The 25,077-nt window shown below is 38.9% G+C and overlaps 1 protein-coding gene across 1 annotated transcript in view; it reads right to left on the bottom strand.

The window, feature by feature from the left end:
• The window catches only part of NDFIP1 (Nedd4 family interacting protein 1), a 52,916-nt gene that overhangs the window by 11,773 nt on the left and 16,066 nt on the right, over positions 1–25,077 (bottom strand). The window contains exons 2-5 of the mRNA XM_055556301.1: positions 12,811–12,898; positions 5,530–5,660; positions 2,204–2,291; positions 1,129–1,253 (exon numbers count right to left, since the gene is read on the bottom strand). Of these exons, the coding sequence (XP_055412276.1) occupies positions 1,129–1,253; positions 2,204–2,291; positions 5,530–5,660; positions 12,811–12,898 (432 nt within the window). The remainder of the gene's footprint in view (positions 1–1,128; positions 1,254–2,203; positions 2,292–5,529; positions 5,661–12,810; positions 12,899–25,077) is intronic.

The raw sequence follows: 25,077 nt of genomic DNA, 5'->3' as shown, positions 1-25,077 counted from the left end.
TTCACTGGAAACAAAATTTCCCCAATGTTTTCTAAGCCATTTTTGAGCTACATGTTCTGTTACTCCAAAGACCATCCAAAAGCTGATTAATTCTTTTAAAAATTTAGTATAAATAAAAAGATTGGTAACTACTTTGATCTTGCTTTCTGTTGAAGACTAGAGTTTAGCACAGTTTGAGCATTCAAATAGTTTTACTTCTTGATTAATAAGATTTAGAGAAGGAATGAAAAACTTCTTTATGGCTTGAGTTCATAACCTAAAGACCATGTTTTAGGAGAGTATATGTTAGTTGTCTAGGAGAAAAGCCCATAATTTTTATCAGATTCTCAAAGGAACTTGGAATTCTAAAAATGTTAACAGCCGTAGAATAAATAACTTTGAAAAACTCCATGGCTCAGTCAACACCCATTAGTTTAATAATGCCAGTTTATGATAAACACCTTGCTTTTATATTATAAAGCTAACAATGGCAGTAAACTTATCTCAAATCAGAGGACACTTTAAGAAACTAGATCTTTTATAACTTTAAATTACTTCATGCAATTCTAACTAACTGGTAACTCCTACATCACTTAAGATCTCTCTCTTATTTACTTTAGAGATAAGGCCCCTAATGGAGTAGGGCTTGTTGAACAGTTCTTGGCTCTCCAAATATCCTGGCATAACCAAAGATGCTACTTACAACCAATCTTGGAAGAGAGGAAGGCTGAGAGGGAGGAAGGAGGGAGAAAAGAATAGAGGGGAAGAGAGAAGAAGGACTCAAACTTCAGCAGCATTAATGAGAGAAATGTCTGCTTTTGATGAGATACCAGAAAGTTAATAGACCCTTATTATAAAAACAACTAATTTCAGAACAAATACATGTAGTATCACATTATAAACATTAAAAACAGAGAAAGCAGCTGAACAAGGATAGATATCCTAGGGCCACTGATATTTTGTAGATTTGACTACAAAACTTGTGTGCATGAACCAACTACAACTGATCTAGGTTCAATTTCCTGAAACCAGACAAAGACAAACAGAAAATCATTTTAAATGTTGAGATAATTCCAAAGTCAAATATTCAAAATTATTCCACTCATTCTTCTCCAGAGACTATCATTGCTGGTGTACAACTTAACTTACCCTCACAATCAGGATCCACTTAATTAGAGAGAGACCAAATCCTGAAATGGCCCCATACCTTCCTGCAGCTGAAGTGGTCAGGCAAAAAGACAGGAAGAACCCAATCCAGTTAAAGAGGAATGCCACTGTAAAAGCCAAGAGAAGAAAAGAGGCAGGTCAGACACATCCTGTTATCCAAGGAGCAAGAGTTCTAAGGGTGCACTCTGGATTTACTCCTGCTTAAATGGCTTTCTCAAGGATAAACGAGCTGAGCCCACCCTCCACAATTCTTACCTCACCTCCCCAAAATGGCCATCCTCTGTCTTCCTCCCAAAAGCAAACAAGAAAGCACAGTCTCTAAATATCAGGTGTTTTATTATTACATCTACTGCTATACACTTTAAGAAATAACTTAATATCACCAAACTTCATACTTATGACTTGCACCCTTTATTGTATGTGTTATACCTGAGTAATTAAACATTATTTGAACATTAAATCAATGCCCCTAAATACTCTGATTCAAGTCATTCATCCTCTTGCTTCTGTAAACTTTGACAGCTTACATAATGCGTTACCTCTAAAAGCACTGAATTTCCTTCATATCTTTTTAATACAGCAAATAAAATTTCTGAAATGGTTGCTCACTCCCAAGTCAGGCATATGGAAAGTTAAATGCAAAATAACATCAAGGGGGAAAAATCAGGCTGACTCTGATGTGTTGGAAAATAGAAGCGTGCAAAACAGAATTCATCAGACAAAGGCATTTACTTCCTATTTTACTGGTCAAGAATGAGTAGGAGGAATGCTTAAGGGGTTCTGAAGATCAGAAAAATGAAGCTCAGCTCAAGTAAAAATGTAGCATCCCCCATAAGTGCTTTAAGTATATTTTCCATAGCTATTCACAGAAATTGAAGACAGAGACAGGAAATTAAGATGAAAGTGTACTGTGCTTTGAATGTGTCAGTAAAAGGCATCAAATACATATAATTATTAAAATATTATCTCAATTAGTTCTTTTAATTCAGTCATATTCACTCTGAATCTAAAGCACTCTGGTTTGCGGGAAGGGGCTCTGCTGTGTGTATATACTTACTGAAGAAAGTTAACATGAAAATCCCATCGTTTCCTATCCTCATCTGGTCAGGATCATCAAACTCCTCCCGGCCTGCAAATTCCTCATCCTAAATGAAAAGAAAAGGTAAGTTCACAATAAATTATTTCAAGGCAAAGGAAAGACATCAAAAAAAATTGAGAAAGGACAAAAGTGACTTCCAAGGGGAAAACGTACTGCTTTGGCTCAATTTAAAACTAAGAGCATTAAGCTTTAGTATATGTTAAATTTTTCATTGGTCTTCTAAGATAAAATTTTTTCTGAAATGAAAGGAATTTTTCCCTTTCTAAGCCAAGTTCTTTAACAATATATTTCAAAAATTATAAAGTTCACAAAGAACTATTCACTCTTCCTTATTCATAGACACACACATATATATAAAAACATAAAGAAATATACGTACAAAGAAAAAGAAAATTCTCTTACATATTTGGCTTAAATGCTAGAATATCAGTAATCCAGGGCCTGTGTAGCCCAGAATATTAGTAATCCTGGACCTACTGAGAAAATACCATTGATTAGCTCAAGAGTTTTATGAAACTGACTTGGTGGGGGCAGATGGAAGAAGATACTGTGATCATATATGAAGAGTCTAACAGTGCTGCCCATGCTCAACTCCAGAACTATTTGTTTATACCGGTATACTGGTCTAAAACAACCTCACTTCCAATCTTATTGGCAGAGAGAATCCTTTCCATCCTAACCAGAAAACATAGTGTTGCAAGTCTAGAAGGAACATGATCTTGACCAACACTGACACCAACATATGTAGCCTACCTTTTTCTTTTTTTTTTAATTTTAAAATTTATTTATTTATGGCTGTGCTTGGCCTTCGATGCTATACACGTGCTTTTCTCTAGTTGTGGGGAGCAAGGGCTACTGTTCGTTGAGATGCATGTGTTTCTCACTGCGGTGGCTTCTCTTGTTTCTTCTCTTGAGCACGAACTTCAGTGTGCGCGGGCTTCAACAACTGCGGTGCACAGTCTTAGTTTGCTTGCACCATATGGGATCTTCCCAGACCAGGGGCTGAACCTGCGTACTCTGCACTGGGACGTGGATTTTTAGCCACTGGACCACCAGGAAAGTTCCCTACCTTTTCAACTAATTGTAGGTATGTGCTGAAATATTGAAAAAAAAAAAAAAAAAATGAATACACACTTAAAGTGGTAGACTTGTACACAGTCCAATGAGGGTTCCTCAAATGAAAAATAAACAAACAAATAAAGAAAACTTTAGGGAGAACCAAAACTTGCCCTACATAGAAAAGGGACTGGGACATTTCTAATAAGCTGTTAACTCATTCCCCTGAAGAAGGGGAACCAAAGAAGAAGTGGAAGTAGCAGCTTCATCTAATTTACTATCTTTCCTCTAATGTTTGAAATTTATACAAGAATGGGTTCTTTCATATTTTTAAAAATAAGAAATACTTAGTATTCTGAATTCATATTAGCAGGAAGAACAGGCTTTGCCAAAATAGAAAGTAACTGTTTTGTGGGCATCCCTGGTGGCTCAGTGGTAAAGAATCTGCCTGCCAATCCAGGGGACATGGGTTCTGGTCCTGATCTGGGAAGATCCCACATGCTGCAGAGCAACTAAGCCCATGAGCCCAAACTATTGAGTCTATGCTCCAGAGCCCAGGTGCTGCAACTACTGAGCTCATGGGCCACAACTACCGAAGCCCATGTGTTCTAGAGCCCATGCTCTGCAACAAGAGAAGCCACTGCAATGAGAAGCCTGTGCACTGCTATAGAGAGCAGCCCTGCCCACAACTAGAGACAAGCTGGCACAGCAACGAGGACCAAGCACAGCCAAAAATAAAGATAAATAAAATACAAAAAGAGAAACTGTTTTGTGCATAACTATTCAAAATAAACTACCAAAATACATGGAAGTAATGCCTAGTAATACTATAAATGTCTTCTAACCATTCTTTCTATCTTGGTATCTCTAGTCCCAAAATTCCTCCTAAAATTGTCACCAGGTTAATGTTTCTAAAACATTTACTCTCTCTGGGTCTCAATTTTTGCATCTGTAAAATGGAGATAATATAATCTCTACCTTGCAAGGTTATTGTGAGGACTGAAAATAATATATACTATATATATAAGCACGAAACACAGTGTCAACCATGTTGTTTGCTTCCAATACACGTTAACTATATAAACACTGTTTTCTCTTTAGACAATGAGCTCCATGAGGGTTCTTCTTCCTTGCGCCTATAAGAAGTGAATGCTAATAGTTTCCTTTGATGTGCAGAAGCTTTTAAGGTTAATTAGGTCCGTTTGGCAAAACGAATACAATTATGTAAAGTTTAAAAATAAAATAAAATTTAAAAAAAAAAAAAAAAGAAGTGAATGCATGTCACCATGCAGAATCAGCATAGACTACGCTCATCAACTGTAACTTCTGCCAAGCAGTGGTTTTAGGAATGTTACCCCTCATGGAAGATGTGACCTGCAAACAGTCTACCATCCTAAGGCCTGAACTTCTGGGTCTTGTGTTATTGCACTGCCCAGACTGAACTTATATTCTTGTTCTTATATTTTACTCTAGCTTCCTGCCAGGCCTAGGGTCTGGAGCCCTGACTGCCCCATTTCCAGGGACTGGATCCCGCTCTCCTTTCTCTCAGTATGAGGCCCAAGGTCCCACTTGCACCAGCTTCAACCTGAATGAATACATGTGATACCACAATTGTATCACTTTATAGGCCTGACATTATGAATCATGAGTGCCCAAAATTCTCCACTGGTTTTCATTACATCCCACCTCCAGTCCCAAGAAGTAACATCAGGCCAGACAGAATGTGAATTCATTATGCCTCCACAGATGGCATCATCTGGACGTCTGGTGGCACAGGGTTCAACCAGATGATTGTTAGAGCCCCTCTGAGTTTAATGTTATGAAGCTGCACTTATTTATTCTCTCCACAAATTCCTAAGCAGCTATCTACTTAACACCAAAATATTAAGTGTGCAGAATCAAGGCAAAATTGGTATATTCCTATATCAGCTCTGCTCTAAGATGTTTCAGCCATGAAAGGAGACTTGAGAAAGTGAGGGTAGTAGTAGAAATACGGGGGAAATGAGCTGGTTTGACTAGTGATTTTTCTGCTCTTTTATACTGTTTACCTCCATCATCTTCAGGAAAAGATAAGAGTCTATTATCCCAAAAGAAAAACGTATCTGATTTTAAAGATTAGTTGTACTTTTACTAATCAATTTAATCTAAGTAATATCACAAAGTTGATAATGCAAAGAACTTAATTCCCATAAACTAGTACCAAATAACAAGGTCTAAATTGGACTTACTCTTCCAGGAACCAAAGGGATAGTGGCTTCAGCTTTGGTTCTCTCAGCTTCATCATAACTGGGCAGTGTGGTAGCCACATTGTAAGAAGGGGGCTTTGGAAACCCAGACTCATCTTTGTAGTCAAAATACGCTGCAAAATAAAAAGGAAGTCACAATTACCCAGTGATTAGCTGAAATGAGGAAAAAGGATTTCTGCTAACTCTGGCAAACAAAAACCAACCATTTCTCTAAAATTTCGCCGTTCTTTTAGTCACTAAGTCCGACTCTGCGACCCCATGGACTGTAGCCCACTAGGCTCCTCTGTCCATGGGATTTCCCAGGCAAGAATACTGGAGTGGGTTGCCATTTCCTTCTCCAAGGGATGTTCCTGACCCAGGGATCAAACCCATATCTTCAGAATTGGCAGGTGGATTCTTTACCACTGAGCCACCAGAGAAGCCCTCCTCAAACATTATATACAGAATAACTGAATCAGAAGATACTTAAAGATGAACATGGGATTCGGAATAATTTTTAAACTTATTGGCTTTTCAATTATTTAAATTCCAGATTCACTTTACTTTCCCTGCCAAGTGCTTTTGAACACTTTTTCTGGCTCATTATGTGGTGGCTTCTCAGGTGGCACTAGTGCTAAAAGAACTTGCCTGCTAATACAGGAGACATAAGAGACATGGGTTTGATCCCTGGGTGGGGAAGATCCCCTGAAGGAGGGCACAGCAACCCACTCCAGTATTCTTGCCTAGAGAATCCCATGGACAGAGGAGCCTGTTGGGCTACAGTCCATGGGGTCCCAAAGAGTTGGATATGACTGAAGCAACTCAGCACGCGTGTGGTGTGTTCACAAAAACCTACAATATTAATAATAGCATAAGGTAAAGTTTAAGCTCAAAATAGTTCACCTGTGTGTTTGGAAATCTGTACCATGGTTTCCTCCCACTTATAAACATCAAAATAAACTTGAAAACAAGGTTAAAATTAATATTTCATAGATTTTTGCACTTTGATTCTTTCACACTATTTTTACCATGGATTGTTTCCTATGACATGCCTAAGGTAATCACAGGTTCAGTTAGAGAATCGTTATTGAGTGAAATCTTGCATCACCTCTTTTTAAATTTACATCTTCATTCTCACTGAATTCTATTATAATAGATTCAATATGCATTATTAGAACAGATCTATTTACAAATGGATTAAATTTTCTACACAATTTTTTTAAAACTTAAGAATTTTGAAAAAATTCCTATGCTTCAAGATTAACATTTTTTCTCCACCTTGCTTAACTATAATTAACTCCCAATTTTACTGTAGTATATTACTGAAATTATCAATCAATAGAATTCACCTAATTAACCAAAAATAAGGAGAAAAATTTATTGTCTTCACATGGGCAGAAGAAAGGATTGATAAAATACCTAAAACTGATTCCTTAATCTTTTCACAAATCTCTAAGAAAAATCTAGAGTAAGTATCATAATTAATGGTAAGTTATTAAAAGCTTTCTCCCCTAAGATTAGAAAATCAGACAAAAATGGCCCATTATTACCACCTCAATTCAAACATTATCTTAGAAGTACTATCAGGTTGGTGCAAAAGTAATTGCAGTTTTCCATGGTTGGACTTTGCTGTTTGATACTGGAAAGTGAAAGTCGTTCAGCCGTGTCCAATTCTTTGCAAACCCATGGACTATATACAGCCCAAGGAATTCTCCAGGCCAGAATACTACAGTGGGTAGCCCTTCCCTTCTCCAGGAGATATTCCCAACCCAGGGACTGAACCCAGCTCTCCCACAATGCAGGCGGATTCTTTACCAGCTGAGTCACAAGGGAAGCCCTTGATACTGGAATACATTCTTAAATAAATGTAGTCATGTTATACATCATTTTAATGTGCATTTCTTGCTTTGGTTTTTTTTTTTTTTTTTGCTAATGATTTATTACTTGCTGTGTATTTTATATTCATTTTAGACTATGGAAATGATCTTAGACAAAAAGCAAATTCGAGCGATTTTCTTACTCAAGTCGTAAAGCAGCAGAGACAACTCATGATATCAACAGTGCATTCAGCCTAAGAACTGCTAATGAACGTACAATATGGTGGTGGTTCGAGAAGTTTTGCAAAGGAGATGAGAGCCTAGAAGATGAGAGCAGTGGATGGCCATCGGAAGTTGGTAACGACCAACTGAGAGGATCATCAAAGCTGATCCTCTTAAAACTACACGAGAAGTTGCACAAGAACTCAACATCCACCATTCTACAGTTGTTCAGCATTTGAAGCAAATTAGAAAGGTGAGAAAACTCGGTGAGTGCCTCATGAGTAGACCGCAAATCAAAAAATTGTCATTTTGAAGTGTCGTCTTCTCTTACTGTACACAACAACAAATCATTTCTCAATAAGATTGTGATGTGCCATGAAAAGTAGATTTTATATGACAACCAACAATGACCAGCTCAGTGGCTGGACCAAGAATAAGCTCCAAAGCACTTCCGAAAGCCAAAACTGCACCAAAAAAAGCTCATGGTTACCGTTTGGTGTCTGCTGCCTGTCCGAACCAATACAGCTTTCTGAATTCCGGCAAAACCAATACATCTGAGAAGTATGCTCAAAAATGGATGAGATGCACCGAAAACTGCAAGGCCTGCAGCCAGCACTGGTCAACAGAAAGGGCTCAATCCTTCACAGGAATGCCCAACCGCACATCACAAAACCAACACTTCAAAGCTGAATGAGCTGGGCTACGAAGTTTTGCCTCATCCACCATATTCACCTGACCTCTTGCCAAGCGACTATCACTTCTTCAAGCATCTTGACAATTTTTTGCAGGGAAAATGCTTGCACAATCAGTAGGAGGCAGAAAATGGTTTCCAAGATTTCACCGAATACCAAGGCAAGGATTTTTATGCTACAGGAATAAACAAACTTCTCGTTGGCAAAAATCTGTTGATTATAATGGTTCCTATTTTGATTAATAAAGATGTGCTTGAGCCTAGTTATAATGATTTAAAATTCACGGTCTGAAATTGCAACTACATTTGCACCAACCAAAGAATTGATGCTTTTGAACTGTGGTGTTGGAGAAAACTCTTGAGAGTCCCTTGGACTGCAAGGAGATCCAACCAGTCCATTCTAAAGGAGATCAGCCCTGGGTGTTCTTTGGAAGGAATGATGCTAAAGCTGAAACTCCAGTACTTTGACCACCGCATGCAAAGAGTTGACTCATTGGAAAAAGACTCTGATGCTGGAAGGGATTGGGGGCAGGAGGAAAAGGGGACGACAGAGGATGAGATGGCTGGATGGCATCACCAACTTGATGGATGTGCATTTGAGTGAACTCCGGGAGTTGGTGATGGACAGGGAGGCCTGGTGTGCTGTGATTCATGGGGTTGCAAAGAGTCGGACACGACTGAGCGACTGAACTGAACTGAACTGAATACTAGTTGATGCAGTATGGCAAGAAAAGAGAATACAAGACAAAAGGATTGGAAAAGAATAAGTCTATTAAGTCTATCCTTAATCATGGAAGACATAATTACATATGTAGAAAATCCAAGAGTATCTACAAACAAATGATTAGAATTAATATATGAATTTAGGAAAAGTCTCTGAACACACAGTTAATATAAACCATCAATTATATTTTCATATATCAGTAACAAACAGAAAATAAAATTATACATGGACCATTTACAACAGCACCAAAACAAACCAAATACCTATGAATAAATCTAATTAAAAAGATGCAAGAAAAAAATATGTAAGAAACAAGATGCAAGGTCTCTATATTGAAACTCACAAAATATTATTCAGAGAAATTAAAGAAAATCTTAATAAATGGGAGGGGTTTAACACAGACTGGAAGACATAATATGATAAAGATGCTGCTGCTGCTGCTAAGTCGCTTCAGTCGTGTCCGACTCTGTGCGACCCCATAGACGGCAGCCCACCAGGTTCCGCCGTCCCTGGGATTCTCCAGGCAAGAACACTGGAGTGGGTTGCCATTTCCTTCTCCAGTGCATGAAGTTAAAAGTGAAAGGGAAGTCGCTCAGTCGTGTCCGACTCTTAGCAACCCCATGGACTGCAGCCTACCAGGCTCCTCCGTCCGTGGGATTTTCCAGGCAAGAGTACTGGAGTGGGGTGCCATTGCCTTCTCCGGATAAAGATGCTAATTATCTTCAAATTAATAAACAGATTTAGTGCAATCCCAACTAAACTTCCAGCAGAGTTTTTGTTTATTTCTTTCCATTTTATGGAAACTAGCAAGCTGATTCTAAACTGTAAATGAAAATGCAAAAGCCAAGATGTTGGGGGCCAGAGTGAGGCCCTCGGCCCGTGGCAAAGGTCATGAGGAAGCAGGCTCAACATACGCAAAGGCGGGATCGAGCCTCAGGAGTCCCCCCGGAAATCCTCAAGCATCTACCCCATAACCAGAGCCTGCCTACTTTACTACTTTGTGCTCTCACCTACACCTCTGACTTTAGGGGGGCTGTCCCCCACCTTTAACTCTTTTGGAGAAGGAGTTAACTTAGAGCTCCAGTTAATAAAAACTCCTGGGCGTGACAAGAGTGTTTTAACCTACAAACTCCTCTGAAGGTTCTCTGGCCTGCCTGACAGGCTTGTCCAGCCACATGTGATTGCTCACAGCCTCCCAACCGTGAGAGGCACGAGATGCTTTAAACCTTCTAAAAACAGGTTCTTTAGAGAAGTTAGAAAACTATTAGTATAAGTATAGTGGGCTGATTAGAAATTGTATTGGTGAAGAGTTTTTCATTTGTTGAGCCAATGTTTACTGCTAAGTCTCCACATCCCCTGCCCTTATACACGTTAATGAATATATAGAAGAAATAAGTATTAACCTTTGATATTAATCACGTTGGACCTTAGGCTAAGTAAATTCTTTCCTTAATTAAAACCCACTACACCCTCACCCTATAGGAATGTAACTTTATTTGGGTGGCGTCTGTTTCAAAAATAATCACCCCTGGAGAAGTGTCCTGGTTGACTGACCGCTGTCACAAGGAGAGGGTCATAAATTGTCAGCAGGCCCCCTGGCAAGAAGATGATGTAACACCCCTACGACCTCTGTATACACTTGTATGAAGCACCTGACTTTAATAAAAGTCAGGACTGCTGTCCCTGCGTGACTTTTGTATAACACCTCAGTGTATAAAAACAGACCCTGGAAAATAAAGAATGGGGATCAGTTTCTCGAAATACTGGTCTCCCCATGTCGCTCTCTCTCTCAAATTCTGGCTGAGTCTCCATCTGGAGCGTGGAACCCGCCATGCTTACTAATTATGCCTGGGCTTCTAAGATCCGACCAGAGAGGCCTCAATGTCTCCTCTCCTTCAGGAGAACGGAAGGACGCCTGCAGCCTACATAAGTGGTGCAAACTTCTTGTCTTGAAGTTTTATTGGTCTCCTGCGTAAACCAAGCTACTCAGCCTCTTTTCTCCACTGAATTTTCCTACTGAGCTATCCTCATTCTATTGCTCTTTATATCTTTGATGAATATGTAAATAGTCGCCGACGCCGTCTCCCCTTCGAATACCCTGGATCAGCCGGGGCTGGACCCCGGCACCAAGAAGTACCAAAGCAATCTTGAACAACAAAAAGATTAAAGGACCTAATTACCAGATATCAAGATTATAAAGCTCTGGAATTAAGACTGGAGTATAGGCACAAAGGTGAATAAACAGACCAAAGAAAGTACTGAGTCCAGAAAACAGATACTCATACACATATATGGCCACCTGATTCATGACAAAGGTGACACTGCAGTACAGTAGAGGAAAAATGGTCTTTTCAATAAATGATGTGAGACCAAATGGATATCTGTAAGGGAAAACAATCCTGACCACTACCTCATACTACACAGAAAAAAACAATTCCAGATGGAATGCAGACCTATGTAAATGAGAAAAATAAAATATCAAAGCTTTTAGAATAAAATAAGGAAAATGTATTATTGAAACTAAAGCTGCCACATAATCCAATTCAAGAAACTTGTTTTTCTCTATGTCAAAATAACTACTTTAACAGATGCACACATATACATGCATATATAATTTCCTTAAAATTTTTTTACTTTTAATTAAATCACACTAAAAATCATATTACAAGTTGATGGGTACAATCTGAATTGCCCATGCCACAGTAATTCTGAATACATGAACAAAACTGACAGCTACCACTTTAAGGAAAGCTTTTTTTGGCCACACCACACAGTTTGCAGGACCTTAGTTCTTCAATCAGGGATTGAACCCAGGCCATGGCAGTGAAAGCCTGGAATCCTAACCAAGAGGCCACCAGGGAACTCTCCTTACTACCTTAAGTTGAGGGAAATCAAGAATATTTATATTTCCCTATTTCAAAGGATTTTTAAAAAATGGGATCCATCAATATAGACACCTCACATAAAATTTTAAGTTTCCATGAAAAGTTTAATGACAATCTTTTCTAATTTAGTACATTCAAAACAAAATCCAGTATTTGTTTACCACAATTTATATACCACAAATTAAAACAGGTAAACTGAATATACAGAACAGTGATTTTTGACTTTTTTCCCCCTACCAACATGTGTGCACCACTCTATTTCTAACCATCAGTCACGTACTTGCCACTCTGTCACAGTTCTGTTTCAGAGAATATGGAAGAAGTTCCATCAAAACTGCTCAGTTTTCAGCAATTAAAGCAGAACTGGTATCACAAAGATCTAATTACCAAAAGTCCTAAACTATCACAATTTTCTTTCTTCTCCCCCATCTCTTCTAAACATGTGTGTGAAAATTATAAAGATAATCTGGCATAGGATGGAAAGAAAAAAATTAATTAAGGAGGGTCTGAACTATGAGGAAGAAAATGAAAACGTTGGGAGACTTCTAGCTTTTTTTAATTAAGGACTTATCAGCCTTTTATTTATTATAAAAGAAATCGAACATATTATATTCCAGGTCATAGGTACTAGAATCAAAGAGCAGAACAACTAACAAGAAAACTAAAAAGAACAAAAGAAAAAAACGTGATCACTTGGTTTCTGAATTCTATCCTTATATTAAGAGTGTTGAAATGAAATTAAGTTCCATAAAAAAGCCACATTGGAATGGGGCCTTTATCTGTTTTTCAGAACAGTAACATGAGTTTTTTTCACCTCAGGTTACAAACTACAAAAAGACTTCTTACAGAAAGCTGAAGCAAATACCAACAACAAATACTTAGTAGCCAAAAGTCTCTGGCTAACGCATTTCAAGAGCTCAGCAGTCATCTCACCCTGTTACCTACCTGCACTCTCCGCAGAAATGCTGCTGTAAGGTGGAGGAGCATCCCCTGCAGCCTGTTCAGGTTCTCCAGGCTCTTCTTCATTCTGCAACTAAATAAAAATTTCACATTTTAATGCAAGCATAAAGGCAATTAGAGGAAAACCTGAAAACTGGAATAGCTTTTCTGGAAAGCTATTTGGCAGTGGGTTTCACAAGTGTTAAAATGTGCAGATCCTTTACGAAGTAGTCTACTCCCAGGATTTATCCTAAGGAAATAATCAGAAAGAGGCAAATAAGGTAGCAAATAAATGCTATTCAGGAACAACCTAAATACCAATCACAGGGGACTTATTAAATAAATTACAGTTCACCTCACAAAGGATTACTAAGTAACCACAAAAATGAAAATGAAAAAAATTCATTGACTTGAACAGAAAGATTTGTGTTGTACTGTTACATAAAAAAGCTAAATTATTCGAATCATGCTGCTGCTGCTGCTATGGCACTCAGTCGTGTCCGACTCTGTGCGACCCCAGAGACGGCAGCCACCAGGCCCCCCCGTCCCTGGGATTCTCCAGGCAAGAGTGCTGGAGTGGGGTGCCATTGCCTTCTCCTATCAAACCATATGAATCACATAAGTTGGTTTTGAAAGACAGTTGTGTGATGGAAAGCAGGTCTACGATAGATATCTACAGTTTACATTGTTTATCTCAGGAGATGCATCAGAGGAGATTTTTTTTCCTTGTGTATACGTATGTTCTAATGTTTTGTAATGAACATCTATCGCTTGTATAATTTTTCCAGTTAGAATAAAAATCTGTTAAGACAAAGACTAATCACAGTAAAACTAAGGTTTACTCAGTTTGCACAGATTGTCACAGATTGTATCTTAAATAATTGAGATATTTTCAAAAACATAAAATTCTACATACAATCTCTGTCAATACATCTTCCTCTTCTGTATCAGTAACTTTCTCACTGGCCAAATCTATAGCTCCAGTTACTTTACATAGCTGACACTGAAAGTGTCTTTCTGCCACTACCAATCTACCCAACTCATCTTCATAAACAAAGACAAGTGATTTAATTTTCCACTGTGACAACAGAATACAGCTCATTTAAAAGATGAACTGGCTAAGAGTCAGTCTACCGGTGGGTAGGTGAGAATATGCTTCAGAGGTGATGGAAGTACTGTTTCCTGATCTGGGTGTTGGTTTTGTGAATGTCAACTCCATTCATGTTTAGTAAATGCTACATAAATATATGTGATTTATTCAGTTTTCTGTGTCTATATTTGATAAAAGAATTTTAAAGAAAAAATTAAAAACATTAAAAAAAAAGATTAACTGGTAGAGAATGGGAGTCAATCTGTAAAGTACTAACATAGTATTTATCAGTGTAACTGACTTGGGAGTCTGGGTACCAGATGTATACCATCAAGCTATATAGAGCTGGACTTCCCTGGTGGTACAGTGGATAGGAATCCGCCTGCCAATTCAGGGAACACGAGTTCGATCCCTAGACTGGGAAGATTCCACATGCAGCAGACAACTGAGACCGTGTGCCACGACTGAAGCCTGCACTCCTAGAGCCCGTGTTCTGTAGCAGGAGAAACCACCACAAGAAGAAGCCCCCACAAGCTGCAAGTAAAGCCAGCATGCAGCAACGAAGACCAAGTGCAGCCAAAAATAAAATGATAAGTAATTTTTAAAACGGCCCATATCTTTTAAATTTTTTTTAAAAAAAAGACATATAGAGCCAACTGAGCCAATGATAAAATACAAATCCTTCTAAACCAACTGCTGCAAAGAACTCTATCTTGAATTGAAACCTAAGAAGAGAAAGGCTGACCTGTCCTCACATGAAGCAGATATTAAATCTGAAAGATCTCAGTCTCCAATTCCCACGCTATTCAAAATTAGAAGCAAACAAAACCTTTCTGATTAATACTGCAAAGCATGTGTGCGTTTTAAGTTGCTTCAGTCATGTCTGACTCTTTATGACCCCACAGACTGTAGCCCACCACGTTCCTCTGTCCACACAATTTCTCAAGCAAGAATACTGGAGTGGGTTGTCATTTTCTCCTCCAGGGGATTTTCCTGACTCAGGGATCAAACCCGAGTCTCCTCTGTTGGCAGGCAGGTTCTTTACCACTAGCGTTACCTGGGAGGCTAATATTGCAAAGCATTCAATTTCAAGTGAATTCTGCCAAATTGTCATCAACATCTACCATCTGGGCACATTTTTTTTTTTAACACTACCTATCGAACATTAAACTTAAGGCATTCCCCAAATAATTGCATTGTAATGTAAGATGAATTTTCTTTTCAGAAGTGGTGCATGCATGTATGCTCAATCGTATCTGACTTTCTGTGACCCTATGGACTGTAGATTGCCAGGCTTCTCTGTCCATGGGATTCTATAGGCAAGAATACTGGAGTAGGTTGCCATTTCCTTCTCCAGGGGATCTTCCCAATCCAGGGATCAAACCCGCATCTCCTGCATTGACAGGGAGATTCTTTACCACTGAGCCACCTGGAAGCCCTTCAGAAGAAGGGCTTCTGGGCAAAATAGCTACAGTAAATCCAAATGTTTTTGGGAGACCAAATCAGTAAATTATTCAAATAGAGTTCCTGCGGCCAGGTTCACTTGGAACAGTTTTAATGCCTGCAAACCTCTAGACAAAGCATTCTCAGTTTATTCCCAACCTACCACTCTTGTGCACTGCAGAAAGTGCAAAAAACCCCAGCAAAAACAAAGCTACAAAAAGCAGCAAAAGTCAGCAGCAAAAGCAAAGGCAAGTAAGAGTTTTACGAATGTTGTCTTAATTTACTATAGCCAGCCATGTTCTTTATTTAAACCTAGTTTCTCCTTTTTTATTTGATTTTTTTTCTATTTCTTGAGGTTGGTCAAATAATCCCGTTACCTCTGCATAATTAAGATTTTAGAAAGAAAGCATGACAATTCTAAGAAATACAGAATTCTAAGAAATAAGGAGTTTTAACACCTGTATCTGCAAGATAGGTTGCTTGTCTCCTAGCAACCTGGAAATGTGAAATTTGATCATCCCACACCAGGGTAAAAGATAACAGAGCAAAGAAATTCCAAATGAGTCAGAAACCCCCATTTTCTCTTTAATGAGGAAAAAAGAAACATTTCCAGGTAAAATTTTTTACTTCATTAAAATTCAACACTTTTGAATCATTAATTAATAAATAGTAAGTAATTATTAGTAATCAATCATACTAATATTATTTCTAGCTGAAAAAACAACCAACAAAGACACCTACTATGATTAAGGAGGCTCGCCGTATTAGGAAGATCTCAGGACCTCACTGTAGGGTTTGCAACTCTGACTTCTTTTCTATAATGCTGGTGATAAATTTACGCTCCATCAAGAAAGGTGTTTAAAATAAAACACTACAATGTTGGAGGCAAAGAGGCAATCCACCTTCAAGAAGTATTAGTGACCACCAGAGTGTGAATAATAACATGCTATACAACAGAATCCCTAGGTGTACATCTTTTTACACTTTGGGGGCATCTACTGCCATTAATTTGGTTCTGCCAGCCAAACAAGCCAGACACTCACTAACAGGGATTGTGGGGGGACTGGAAAATACTGCACTAGAGCTCATAAGGCTGTGAGACTGGTTACATGGTTTCATAATGTATTCTTAAGGTTCTCCTCTTCCGTCCTTGGAAACCTTTCCTATGCAGTCCTCCCTAAATATCCCTGGGGCTCGGGGATCCTCAGGCTCTCCCAGGGCTCTCTAAGAGAATAAGTGTCATTGTCAGTTTGAGGCTGCCGCTGGAAAGATGCCCAGTCTCTTCTAGCAACTGGGTCAGTGGAAGCCTGATTACAACCTACCTGTTACAGATTTCCTTTGTAGGGATTATGGAGAGACAAATTTGAAAAGTGGTGGGACTTCTGCCCTCTCCCTGCACTATGCTCCCGCAGGCTGCTGCTGCTAAGTCGCTTCAGTCGTGTCTGACTCTGTGCGACCCCATAGACGGCAGCCCACCAGGCTCCCCCGTCCCTGGGATTCTCCAGGCAAGAACACTGGAGTAGGTTGCCATTTCCTTCTCCAACGCATGAAAGTGAAGAGTGAAAGTGAAGTTGCTCAGTCGTGCCCGACTCTTAGCGACCTCATGGACTGCAGCCTACCAGGCTCCTCCGTCCATGAGATTTTCCAGGCAAGAGTACTGGAGTGGGGTGCCATCACCTTCTCCATGCTCCTGCAGGAGAGGGTGGTTAATTGTAAAATTGTGACAGTTAATAAATACCTTTGGGGCTCTGGATTCTTTTCTGTCACATAATTTTTTTACAACAATTCTCATCAATTTTACTTATCTCCAAATAAGATTTAAACTGTGGTTTTCCCTTGGTTATACAATTACCTATACATGCCATATAAAGTACTGAGTATAAAACTGCATCTTCACTGCTGATCAAGGAATAATTGAATCGTGAAACTTCAGATGGTCTTTCTCTTCACCACATTCCTGACAGTGCCCTCACTCCTATTTCCTGATTACTTGCATTCCTCCTTATACCATAAGCAGACTCTGTTATGGCTCCCCAGAAGATCCCTAAAACTCTTCCACGTCCCCATTTTATATGGTACAATCTTCTAGGTACTTCTTAGCCTTGATTGTTGTTCACTTGTTAAGTCGTGTCCGACTCTTCAAGACCCCCGTGGGCTGTAGCACGCCAGGCTTCTCTGTTCTCCAGTATCTTTCAGAGTTTGCTCAAATTCATGTCCATTGAGTCGGTGATGCTATCTAACCATCCTCTGCAACCCCCTTCTCCTTTTACCTTCAATCCCTCAGTTTAAAAAAAACAAAACAAAAAAACACCTACCAACAGGTGCTGAAATGTTTTGTCCTGTATATTAAGCCTATGAAATACAGCACAACTAAAATAAAGGATGTTTTTCCTTGTTACTACCTTCCTCTGTATCCTATCCACACTGTTCCTATCAGAAATAAATACATGGTGTTTTAAACAACAGAATCTCCCATAAAAAAATCATACATAACTCAAGTTCTAACAGAAGCATACTTCAATTAACAAGTTTAAAGACACAAACCCTACAAGTTTAAATTATTTGAGCTCCAGCCATAGTAAAAAGGCTTCTCGCTACCCTCCCAAAAGCAGTTCTGAAGCAAGTGTTGGTAGCTCACTCATGTCCGCCTCTTTATGACCCCATGGTCTGTCCATGGAATTCTCCAGGCAAGAATATTGGAGTTGGTTGCCATTTCCTTCTCTAGGGGACCTTCTCAACCCAGGGATCAAAACCAGGTCTCTTGCATTGCAAGCAGATTCTTTATCAACTGAGCCATCAGGGAAATCCCAGTAGTTTTAAAGATGAGCTTCAATTTAGAAATGAGCTGTTTTTAAGCAACAGAAGAGCAAGGACTCAGATTAGGCCAAACTAAGGTCAACATTTACAACTGTACAGGATGGCAGTACCTAAAGGCACATAAAGTCATTCTTGGATTCTCTCTACTAAGAATGGAAGAACAATTTTTAAAAAAAATTCTACTAAACATCAAAGAGAAGATCAACCCCAAAACTCGTAAATCCACGAGAAAAGCTATCAAAGTATACCTCATAATTTACACAAACATAACAAGTATGTGGAAATAATGCTGAACTTATCCTATAAATCCATAAAGTTACAGTATTTTCATGACTCATTTTTTTCTTGGGTGAATCCTATTTAAACAGCAAGAAAATTCTGGTAAGTTTAGATACCTCCTTTAAGTAGTAACAGTCTCAGAAAATCCTAAACTTTAGCTTTAAATGCTATTTACACTTATAATTTTAGCGTTAACTTCTAAAACATTTACCTTAAAATGCAATATTTTAAACCTCTAATGATCAACCCACTATTTTTGCATACTCTTTAAATCCCAACAAATGAGACAGTATAATTACCAGAAAGTAAAAGCACATTTCTCTAGGTAAACCACTGGGGGTGCTATTTTACTCTGTTGTTCAGAAACAAAGTTTGTGAGAAGTAAAAATTTTCTATTGTATATAGACTAGTTTTTTTTTCAATTGAAGTATAATTGACATTCAACATCATATATTAGTTTCAGGTACACTTTATAGTAATTCAATATTCATATACATTTCAAAACGATCACTGATATCTAATTACCATCTGTCACCATTCAAAGTTGTTATACTACTACTGACTGTATTCCCTATCATTATATCCCCATGACTTGAACTCTGTACCCCTTAATCGCCTTCATCTAATCACCTGCCCCCCAATCCACCTCCCCTCTGGCAACCACCAGTTTGCAGACCTTATATTTGTATATAATATACTGACTATAAATTATTCCACCACCACCAAATTCTATCCATTCAAGAATAGTTTTCTACTAACTTACTATTAACTAGGGGATGATATTTATATAAGGTAATTTTGACAACAAAATTCAATAATTAAAAGACCATCTAATTTTAAAAGATATTTCTCTGAAGAAGATATATAGCCAGTATACATGAGATGTTCAACATTATTAGTCATCAAGAAATGCAAATCAAAGCCACAAGATATCACACTGCACCCAAGCATATGGCCATAAACAAAAGGGAAAAAAAAATCAAAATCAAATGGGCTGAATATGCACAGAAATTAAAACACTCATACACAAGATGGAAAATAGTTTGGTTATTTCTCAAAATAAAGTTAAAAACAGAATTAAAAAAGGATCCAGCAAATTCCACTCCAAGACATATATTCAAGAGAACTGAAAATATATCTTCACAGAAAAACTTGTATATAAATGTTCATAGCAGCGTTATTTATAATAGTCAAATTGTTCATCAAATGATGAATGGATAAATAATATCTAGTATATCCATTCAAAATGAAGGGCTTACCTGGTAGCTCAGATGGTAAAGAATCTGCCTGCAATGTAAGACACCCAGGTTCAATCCCTGGGTTGGGAAGATCCTTGTAGAAAGAAATGGCAACCCATTCCAAAATTCTTGCCTGGAAAATTCCATGGACAGAGTAGACTGGTGGGGGGTGGGGGCTACAGACTATGGGGTTGCAAACAGTCGGACACGACTGAGAGACTAACACACACAATTTCAAAAAGATGGACAGAAATAAATAATCCTAACCAAAAAAAGAAATCAAGAAACAAAAATGATGAAGCACTGATACATTCTAAAACCTGAGTGAACTTTGAAAACATTATGCTAAGAAAAAGGAGCCAATCACAAAACACCACATAGTGTATGACTTCATTTATATAATTTCTCCAGAAAAGGCAAATATAATAGAGACAGAAAGGCTGGCAGATGCCAAGTGCTAGGGAATGGAAAGTGTGGAGTTACTGACTGCTAGTACTATGTTTCTTTTGGGGGTGATTCAAATGTTCTGGAATTAGACAGCAGTAACAGTGGCAAAACCTGTGAACACGGTAAAAACCACTGACCTGTACACTGTAAAAAGATGAACTATATGGCATGTGGATTACAACTCAAAAAAGGAAGAGTATTTTCTAATATTAAAACTGAAAACCTGTATAATGTATAATTTATTTAAAAGGACACTGAAAATCAACTATTCCAAATGAGTACTTCCTTGCTAAATCAATGTCTATGTCCCCTAAGGGGAGGGGGTGCGTCCTGATCCCATCAATATCCTCAGAGTTTAACACAGTACACCTATAAGTGAATGGATAAAAATAACAAAGGAAAATAACCCATTGAGTTGCAAACTAATCATGCTTTTAAAAAATCCCTTAATATGTTCCTTCCCTGAAAAGAAAAATACTAGGATCAGGAAATTAAAAGAGAGTTTGACCAACAATGTCTTTTAAGAGCAAAGAATAAACATTATTTTTTTCTGTTGTTTACCTGAAGATAATTTAAAAAACAAATCACCACCAGATCTAGACTATCCATAACATATTTAATGGCAGAGGGAAAACACAAAATGCAAATCCTCTTAGTAGGAAGATAAAAACATAAATAAAAAATCAAAATTCACCAAAGCAAAGGCAAAGCAAAGTAATTAGGATAATGCTTTAAATAAGACAATGGCAATAACAGATGAAAAGAATACCACAGTAAAATTTCCTTAGAACGGCCACCAGTTTGTAAAGCTTTCTATTTAAAGATTTTTGTGGTTATCACCACTAACATGTATAAAAACAACTGATGAATACAATTTGGTTGGAAAGAAAGAAAATATTCCAAGTCAATATTTACATTAGTCCTTACAAATGAGAGCAAATGCTATGAACTATGATCATCAATTCGATGGCTTTTCTTCTATTTTTCACCTGAGGTCCAAGTAACACGTGAAGGCATACCATGGAGAGAGAAAAGAGGAAGGCAAGATGGTAGCCACTCATCTCCAACTTCAACTTTTTAACAATTCTTTTCTTAAATGAATTAATTTAGCTGCAGCACACAGGGTCTTCGCTGCAGCGCACAGACTCTCCCTGGTTGTGGCGCACAGGTTTCAGAGTGTGCCTGCTCAGCAGTTGTTGGGCACGGGTCTAGTTGCTCTGCATAATGTGGGATCTTAGTTCACTGACCAGGGATCGAACCAAGTCCCCTGCATTAAAGGTAGATTCCCAAACACAGGACCACCCGGAAGTCCCTTCAACTTTCTTAAGAAGCCAAGGCACTAGGAGAAATAACTCCTCATTCATTAAGGCACTAAACTAGCCAACTATGGCTAGGATAGTGGCACTGTGAGATTTTTGGGTGGCACCAGAAAACTGCCATCAACCTGCCCACCTCTGGGATCCATATCTTCTCTGTGCGCTGTCATGTTCCAACTCTTTGCAACCCCATGCACTGTAGCCCACCAGGTTCCTCTGTGGGATTCTCCAAGCAAATATACTAATATGGGTTGCCGTTTCCTACTCCAGGGGATCTTCCTCACCCAGGGATGAAACTCACATCTTATGTCTCCTGCACTGGCAGGCAGGTTCTTTACCACCAGCGCCACCTGGGAAGTACATTGTAAGATTTTTGGGTGGCACCAGAAAACTGCCATCAACCTGCCAACCCCTGGGATCCACATCTTACATCCAACTGAAATATTTTCACCACTGATGGCTTCATCAAGACCCTGTCAAGTAAATGGTGTCCAATATTTCTGGTCACCTAGCTTAGACAAAGTCTACAACTAAGAAAGAGCCTTCCAGGTTAGCGATAAGTGCCCCCCACTCCTTATTACTCTTCATGATTTTATAAAGATTGGGGAAATAAGGAACAATCACACAGCTTTCAATTAGGTAAGCCCCTCTACCTCTGAACATAACATCCTTTAAGAAGTGGCATCCAATTATGTCTTGAGTCCTACCTCTTCTCCACTTTTTAGTTCCATATGAAAACTCGGTTCTTAGTTCAGAGCTCCAGAAAGGAGAAGGAATTAAAAGTCCCAGCAAAGATAAGTTGAATTGGAGACTAAGCTCCTGGCCTGTTTTCCTTGCCTTTGACAGGACAGTTCATCTTTTGTTTACAGAATAAACAATATGAAAATAGGAATTAGACAAGAGTCATTTTAAGATGGGCTTCCCTGGTGGCTCAGACAGTAAAGAATCCACCTGCAATGCGGGAGAGCTGAGTTGGATCCCCGGATTGGGAAGATCCCCTGGAGGAGGGCATGGCAACCCACTCCAGTATTCTTGCCTGGAGAATCCCCATGGACAGAGGAGCCTGGCGGGCTATAGCCCATGGGGTCACAAACAGTAGGAGATGACTGAGCAACCAAGCACACATTTAAAATAATTTATATAAAATCTAGTCCGTGAATGGTAAATATTCTTTTGTGTTTTTAAAATCCTCATGTTGTCTTCTCTCTAAAATACCATTATGAAATAAAAAATGAACTCTTAATCATTCATCATTTAATGTATTAAGCAATGCTTTATGAAAAAAACTTTGTCCCAAAAGAATATGGATTATAAGTGGCATCTATTTAGATTTCAAGAACAATTTTAAAAAATTATTTGTTCCTACTTATAAACTCACAACAGAAATGAAAGGATTCTGGACTTGGCATACAGAACACTTCTGGTCTCCATTAAGATTTTATACACACACATATATATAACCAGAACTCTCAAACTTGGAATGTAAAATTGTAGAACCACTTTAGAAAACTGTTTAGCAATATCTACTAAAGATGAATTCATATATACTCTATGACCTAGCAATTCTACTCTAGTTATATACCCCAACAGAAGCACATACATTCACCAAAAGATGTTATCAGGTTATTCAAAGAAACACTATTCATAATACTGGAGACTACTCAAATGCCCATTAACATCAGAATGGGTTACTAAATCATGTTAACTTCACACCATGGAATATCACACAGTCACATGAATGAACAAACTATAACAACATATAATATCACAGGTGAATCTCATAAACATAATTATGCTGAGCAAGAGAAACCAGACACAGAGCTTTTATTGTGTGACTACACCTTATATAATAAAGATCAAAACCAGGCAAATCTAATCTGCCAGTTGAGTCGTTACCGTGGGTAGGGGCACAACCGGAAGGGCACTTGAAATGAGCTTTTGGAGTGCTGGTAATGCTGCTGCTTGAACTGGGTACCAGCTAATGTGCATGTTTAGCTTGTGAAAATTCACTGAGCTACAAGACACACTTATGATTTGTGCATGTTTCTGCAGATAAATCACACTAACAATTCCAGAAAGGTTGAGAAAAGGAGACTAGCAGAGGATTTATGAAACTGAGTCCCCCTAAAACTGAGTGCCTCTGCTCAGTTTATGATTAATCTCTCTCCTAAACTTTCTTATCCTGCCTCTATTCCTCTCAGAATTTAGGGCTATCAAAAAAATGGGGGGAATGGAACAAGCGGGACCCTGTGGGGCCTTTCTAGATACAAAAGCCCCTCTCTACGTCCTGTTTCTTATTTGTAGAAAGGTTTTAGTCTCCCAGATCTTCCCCTCTCTACGTCCTGTTTCTTATTTGTAGAAAGGTTTTAGTCTCCCAGATCTTCCCGAAGTTCCAAAGACCAGACTCAAGCATTTAATGATTAGGAGAATAGTCAAAGGACTCCTAGTTCCTCCTGAAGGAATATAGATAACAATCTGATGCATACCTTTGAGCTGTTCTGCAGAAACTAGTAGAGTTTAGTGCCTATGACATTAGAGTCTGTGGTAGTAGACCCCAAACCAATTGGAACAAGAAGGTTGAGATTCCCAAAATATCACTGCTACCTCACCACCAACCAATCAGAAGGAGATCCAGGATCTAATCACATACATATCCAACCACCCTCCTACCCAACACGTATCTTTAAAAAGCCTTGCCTGAAAGCCATCAGGGAGTTTGGATCTTTTGAGCATAAGCCACCCAGTTCTCCTCGCTTGAAACCTGTAAATAAACCTTTATTTTTCTGTAAACACCCGCTGTCAGAACCTCACTTTCTGCACCACAGGAACATGCACCCTTGCTTGATTAACAGTTAATAGAGTAGACTGTCAGCCCTCTGCAGACTGGGACCTTTGCATGGTTCACTACTGTATTCACCCCAGCACTTAACAGGGAGTGGCACAGCACGGATACTTTATTAGCACATGCTGACTAAATCAGGCATGGAGGTGTAACTTTAACAGAAACCTACCTAAAGAAATGACAGCTAATCTTAATGCCATTTTAACTTACTAGTTTGTATTTATTTAAAAGTATTCATGCTGCTACTGCTGCTAAGTCGCGTCAGTCGTGTCCGACTCTGTGCGACCCCAGAGACGGCAGCCCACCAGGCTCCCCCGTCCCTGGGATTCTCCAGGCAAGAACACTGGAGTGGGTTGCCATTTCCTTCTCCAATGCAGGAAAGTAAAAAGGGAAAGTGAAGTCGCTCAGTCGTGTCCGACTCTTAGCGACCCCATGGACTGCAGCCTACCAGGCTCCTCCGTCCATGGGATTTTCCAGGCAAGAGTACTGGAGTGGGGTGCCATCGCCTTCTTCGAAAAGTATTCATATTACTTTACAAATCACCAAATAAATACAAAGCTAGGTATTAAGCCATATGGGGCTTCCCAGGTGGCTCAGCAGTAAAAAATCCACCTGCAATGCAGGAGACACAGGTTTGATCCCTGGGTCAGGAAGATCCCCTGGAGGAGGGCATGGCAACGCACTCCAGTGTTCCTGCTTGGAGAATCCCATGGACAGAGGAGCCTGGCAGGTTATGGTCCATAGGGTCACAAAGAGTCATACATGACTGAAGCAACCTACCATGCATGCAACAAAAATAAG

This window comes from Bubalus kerabau, chromosome 1, assembly GCF_029407905.1.
Source record: "Bubalus kerabau isolate K-KA32 ecotype Philippines breed swamp buffalo chromosome 1, PCC_UOA_SB_1v2, whole genome shotgun sequence".
Lineage (NCBI taxonomy): Eukaryota > Metazoa > Chordata > Mammalia > Artiodactyla > Bovidae > Bubalus > Bubalus kerabau.
The sequence above is the reverse complement of the archived record's forward strand: the minus strand, read 5'-3'. Positions and strand labels throughout refer to the sequence as shown.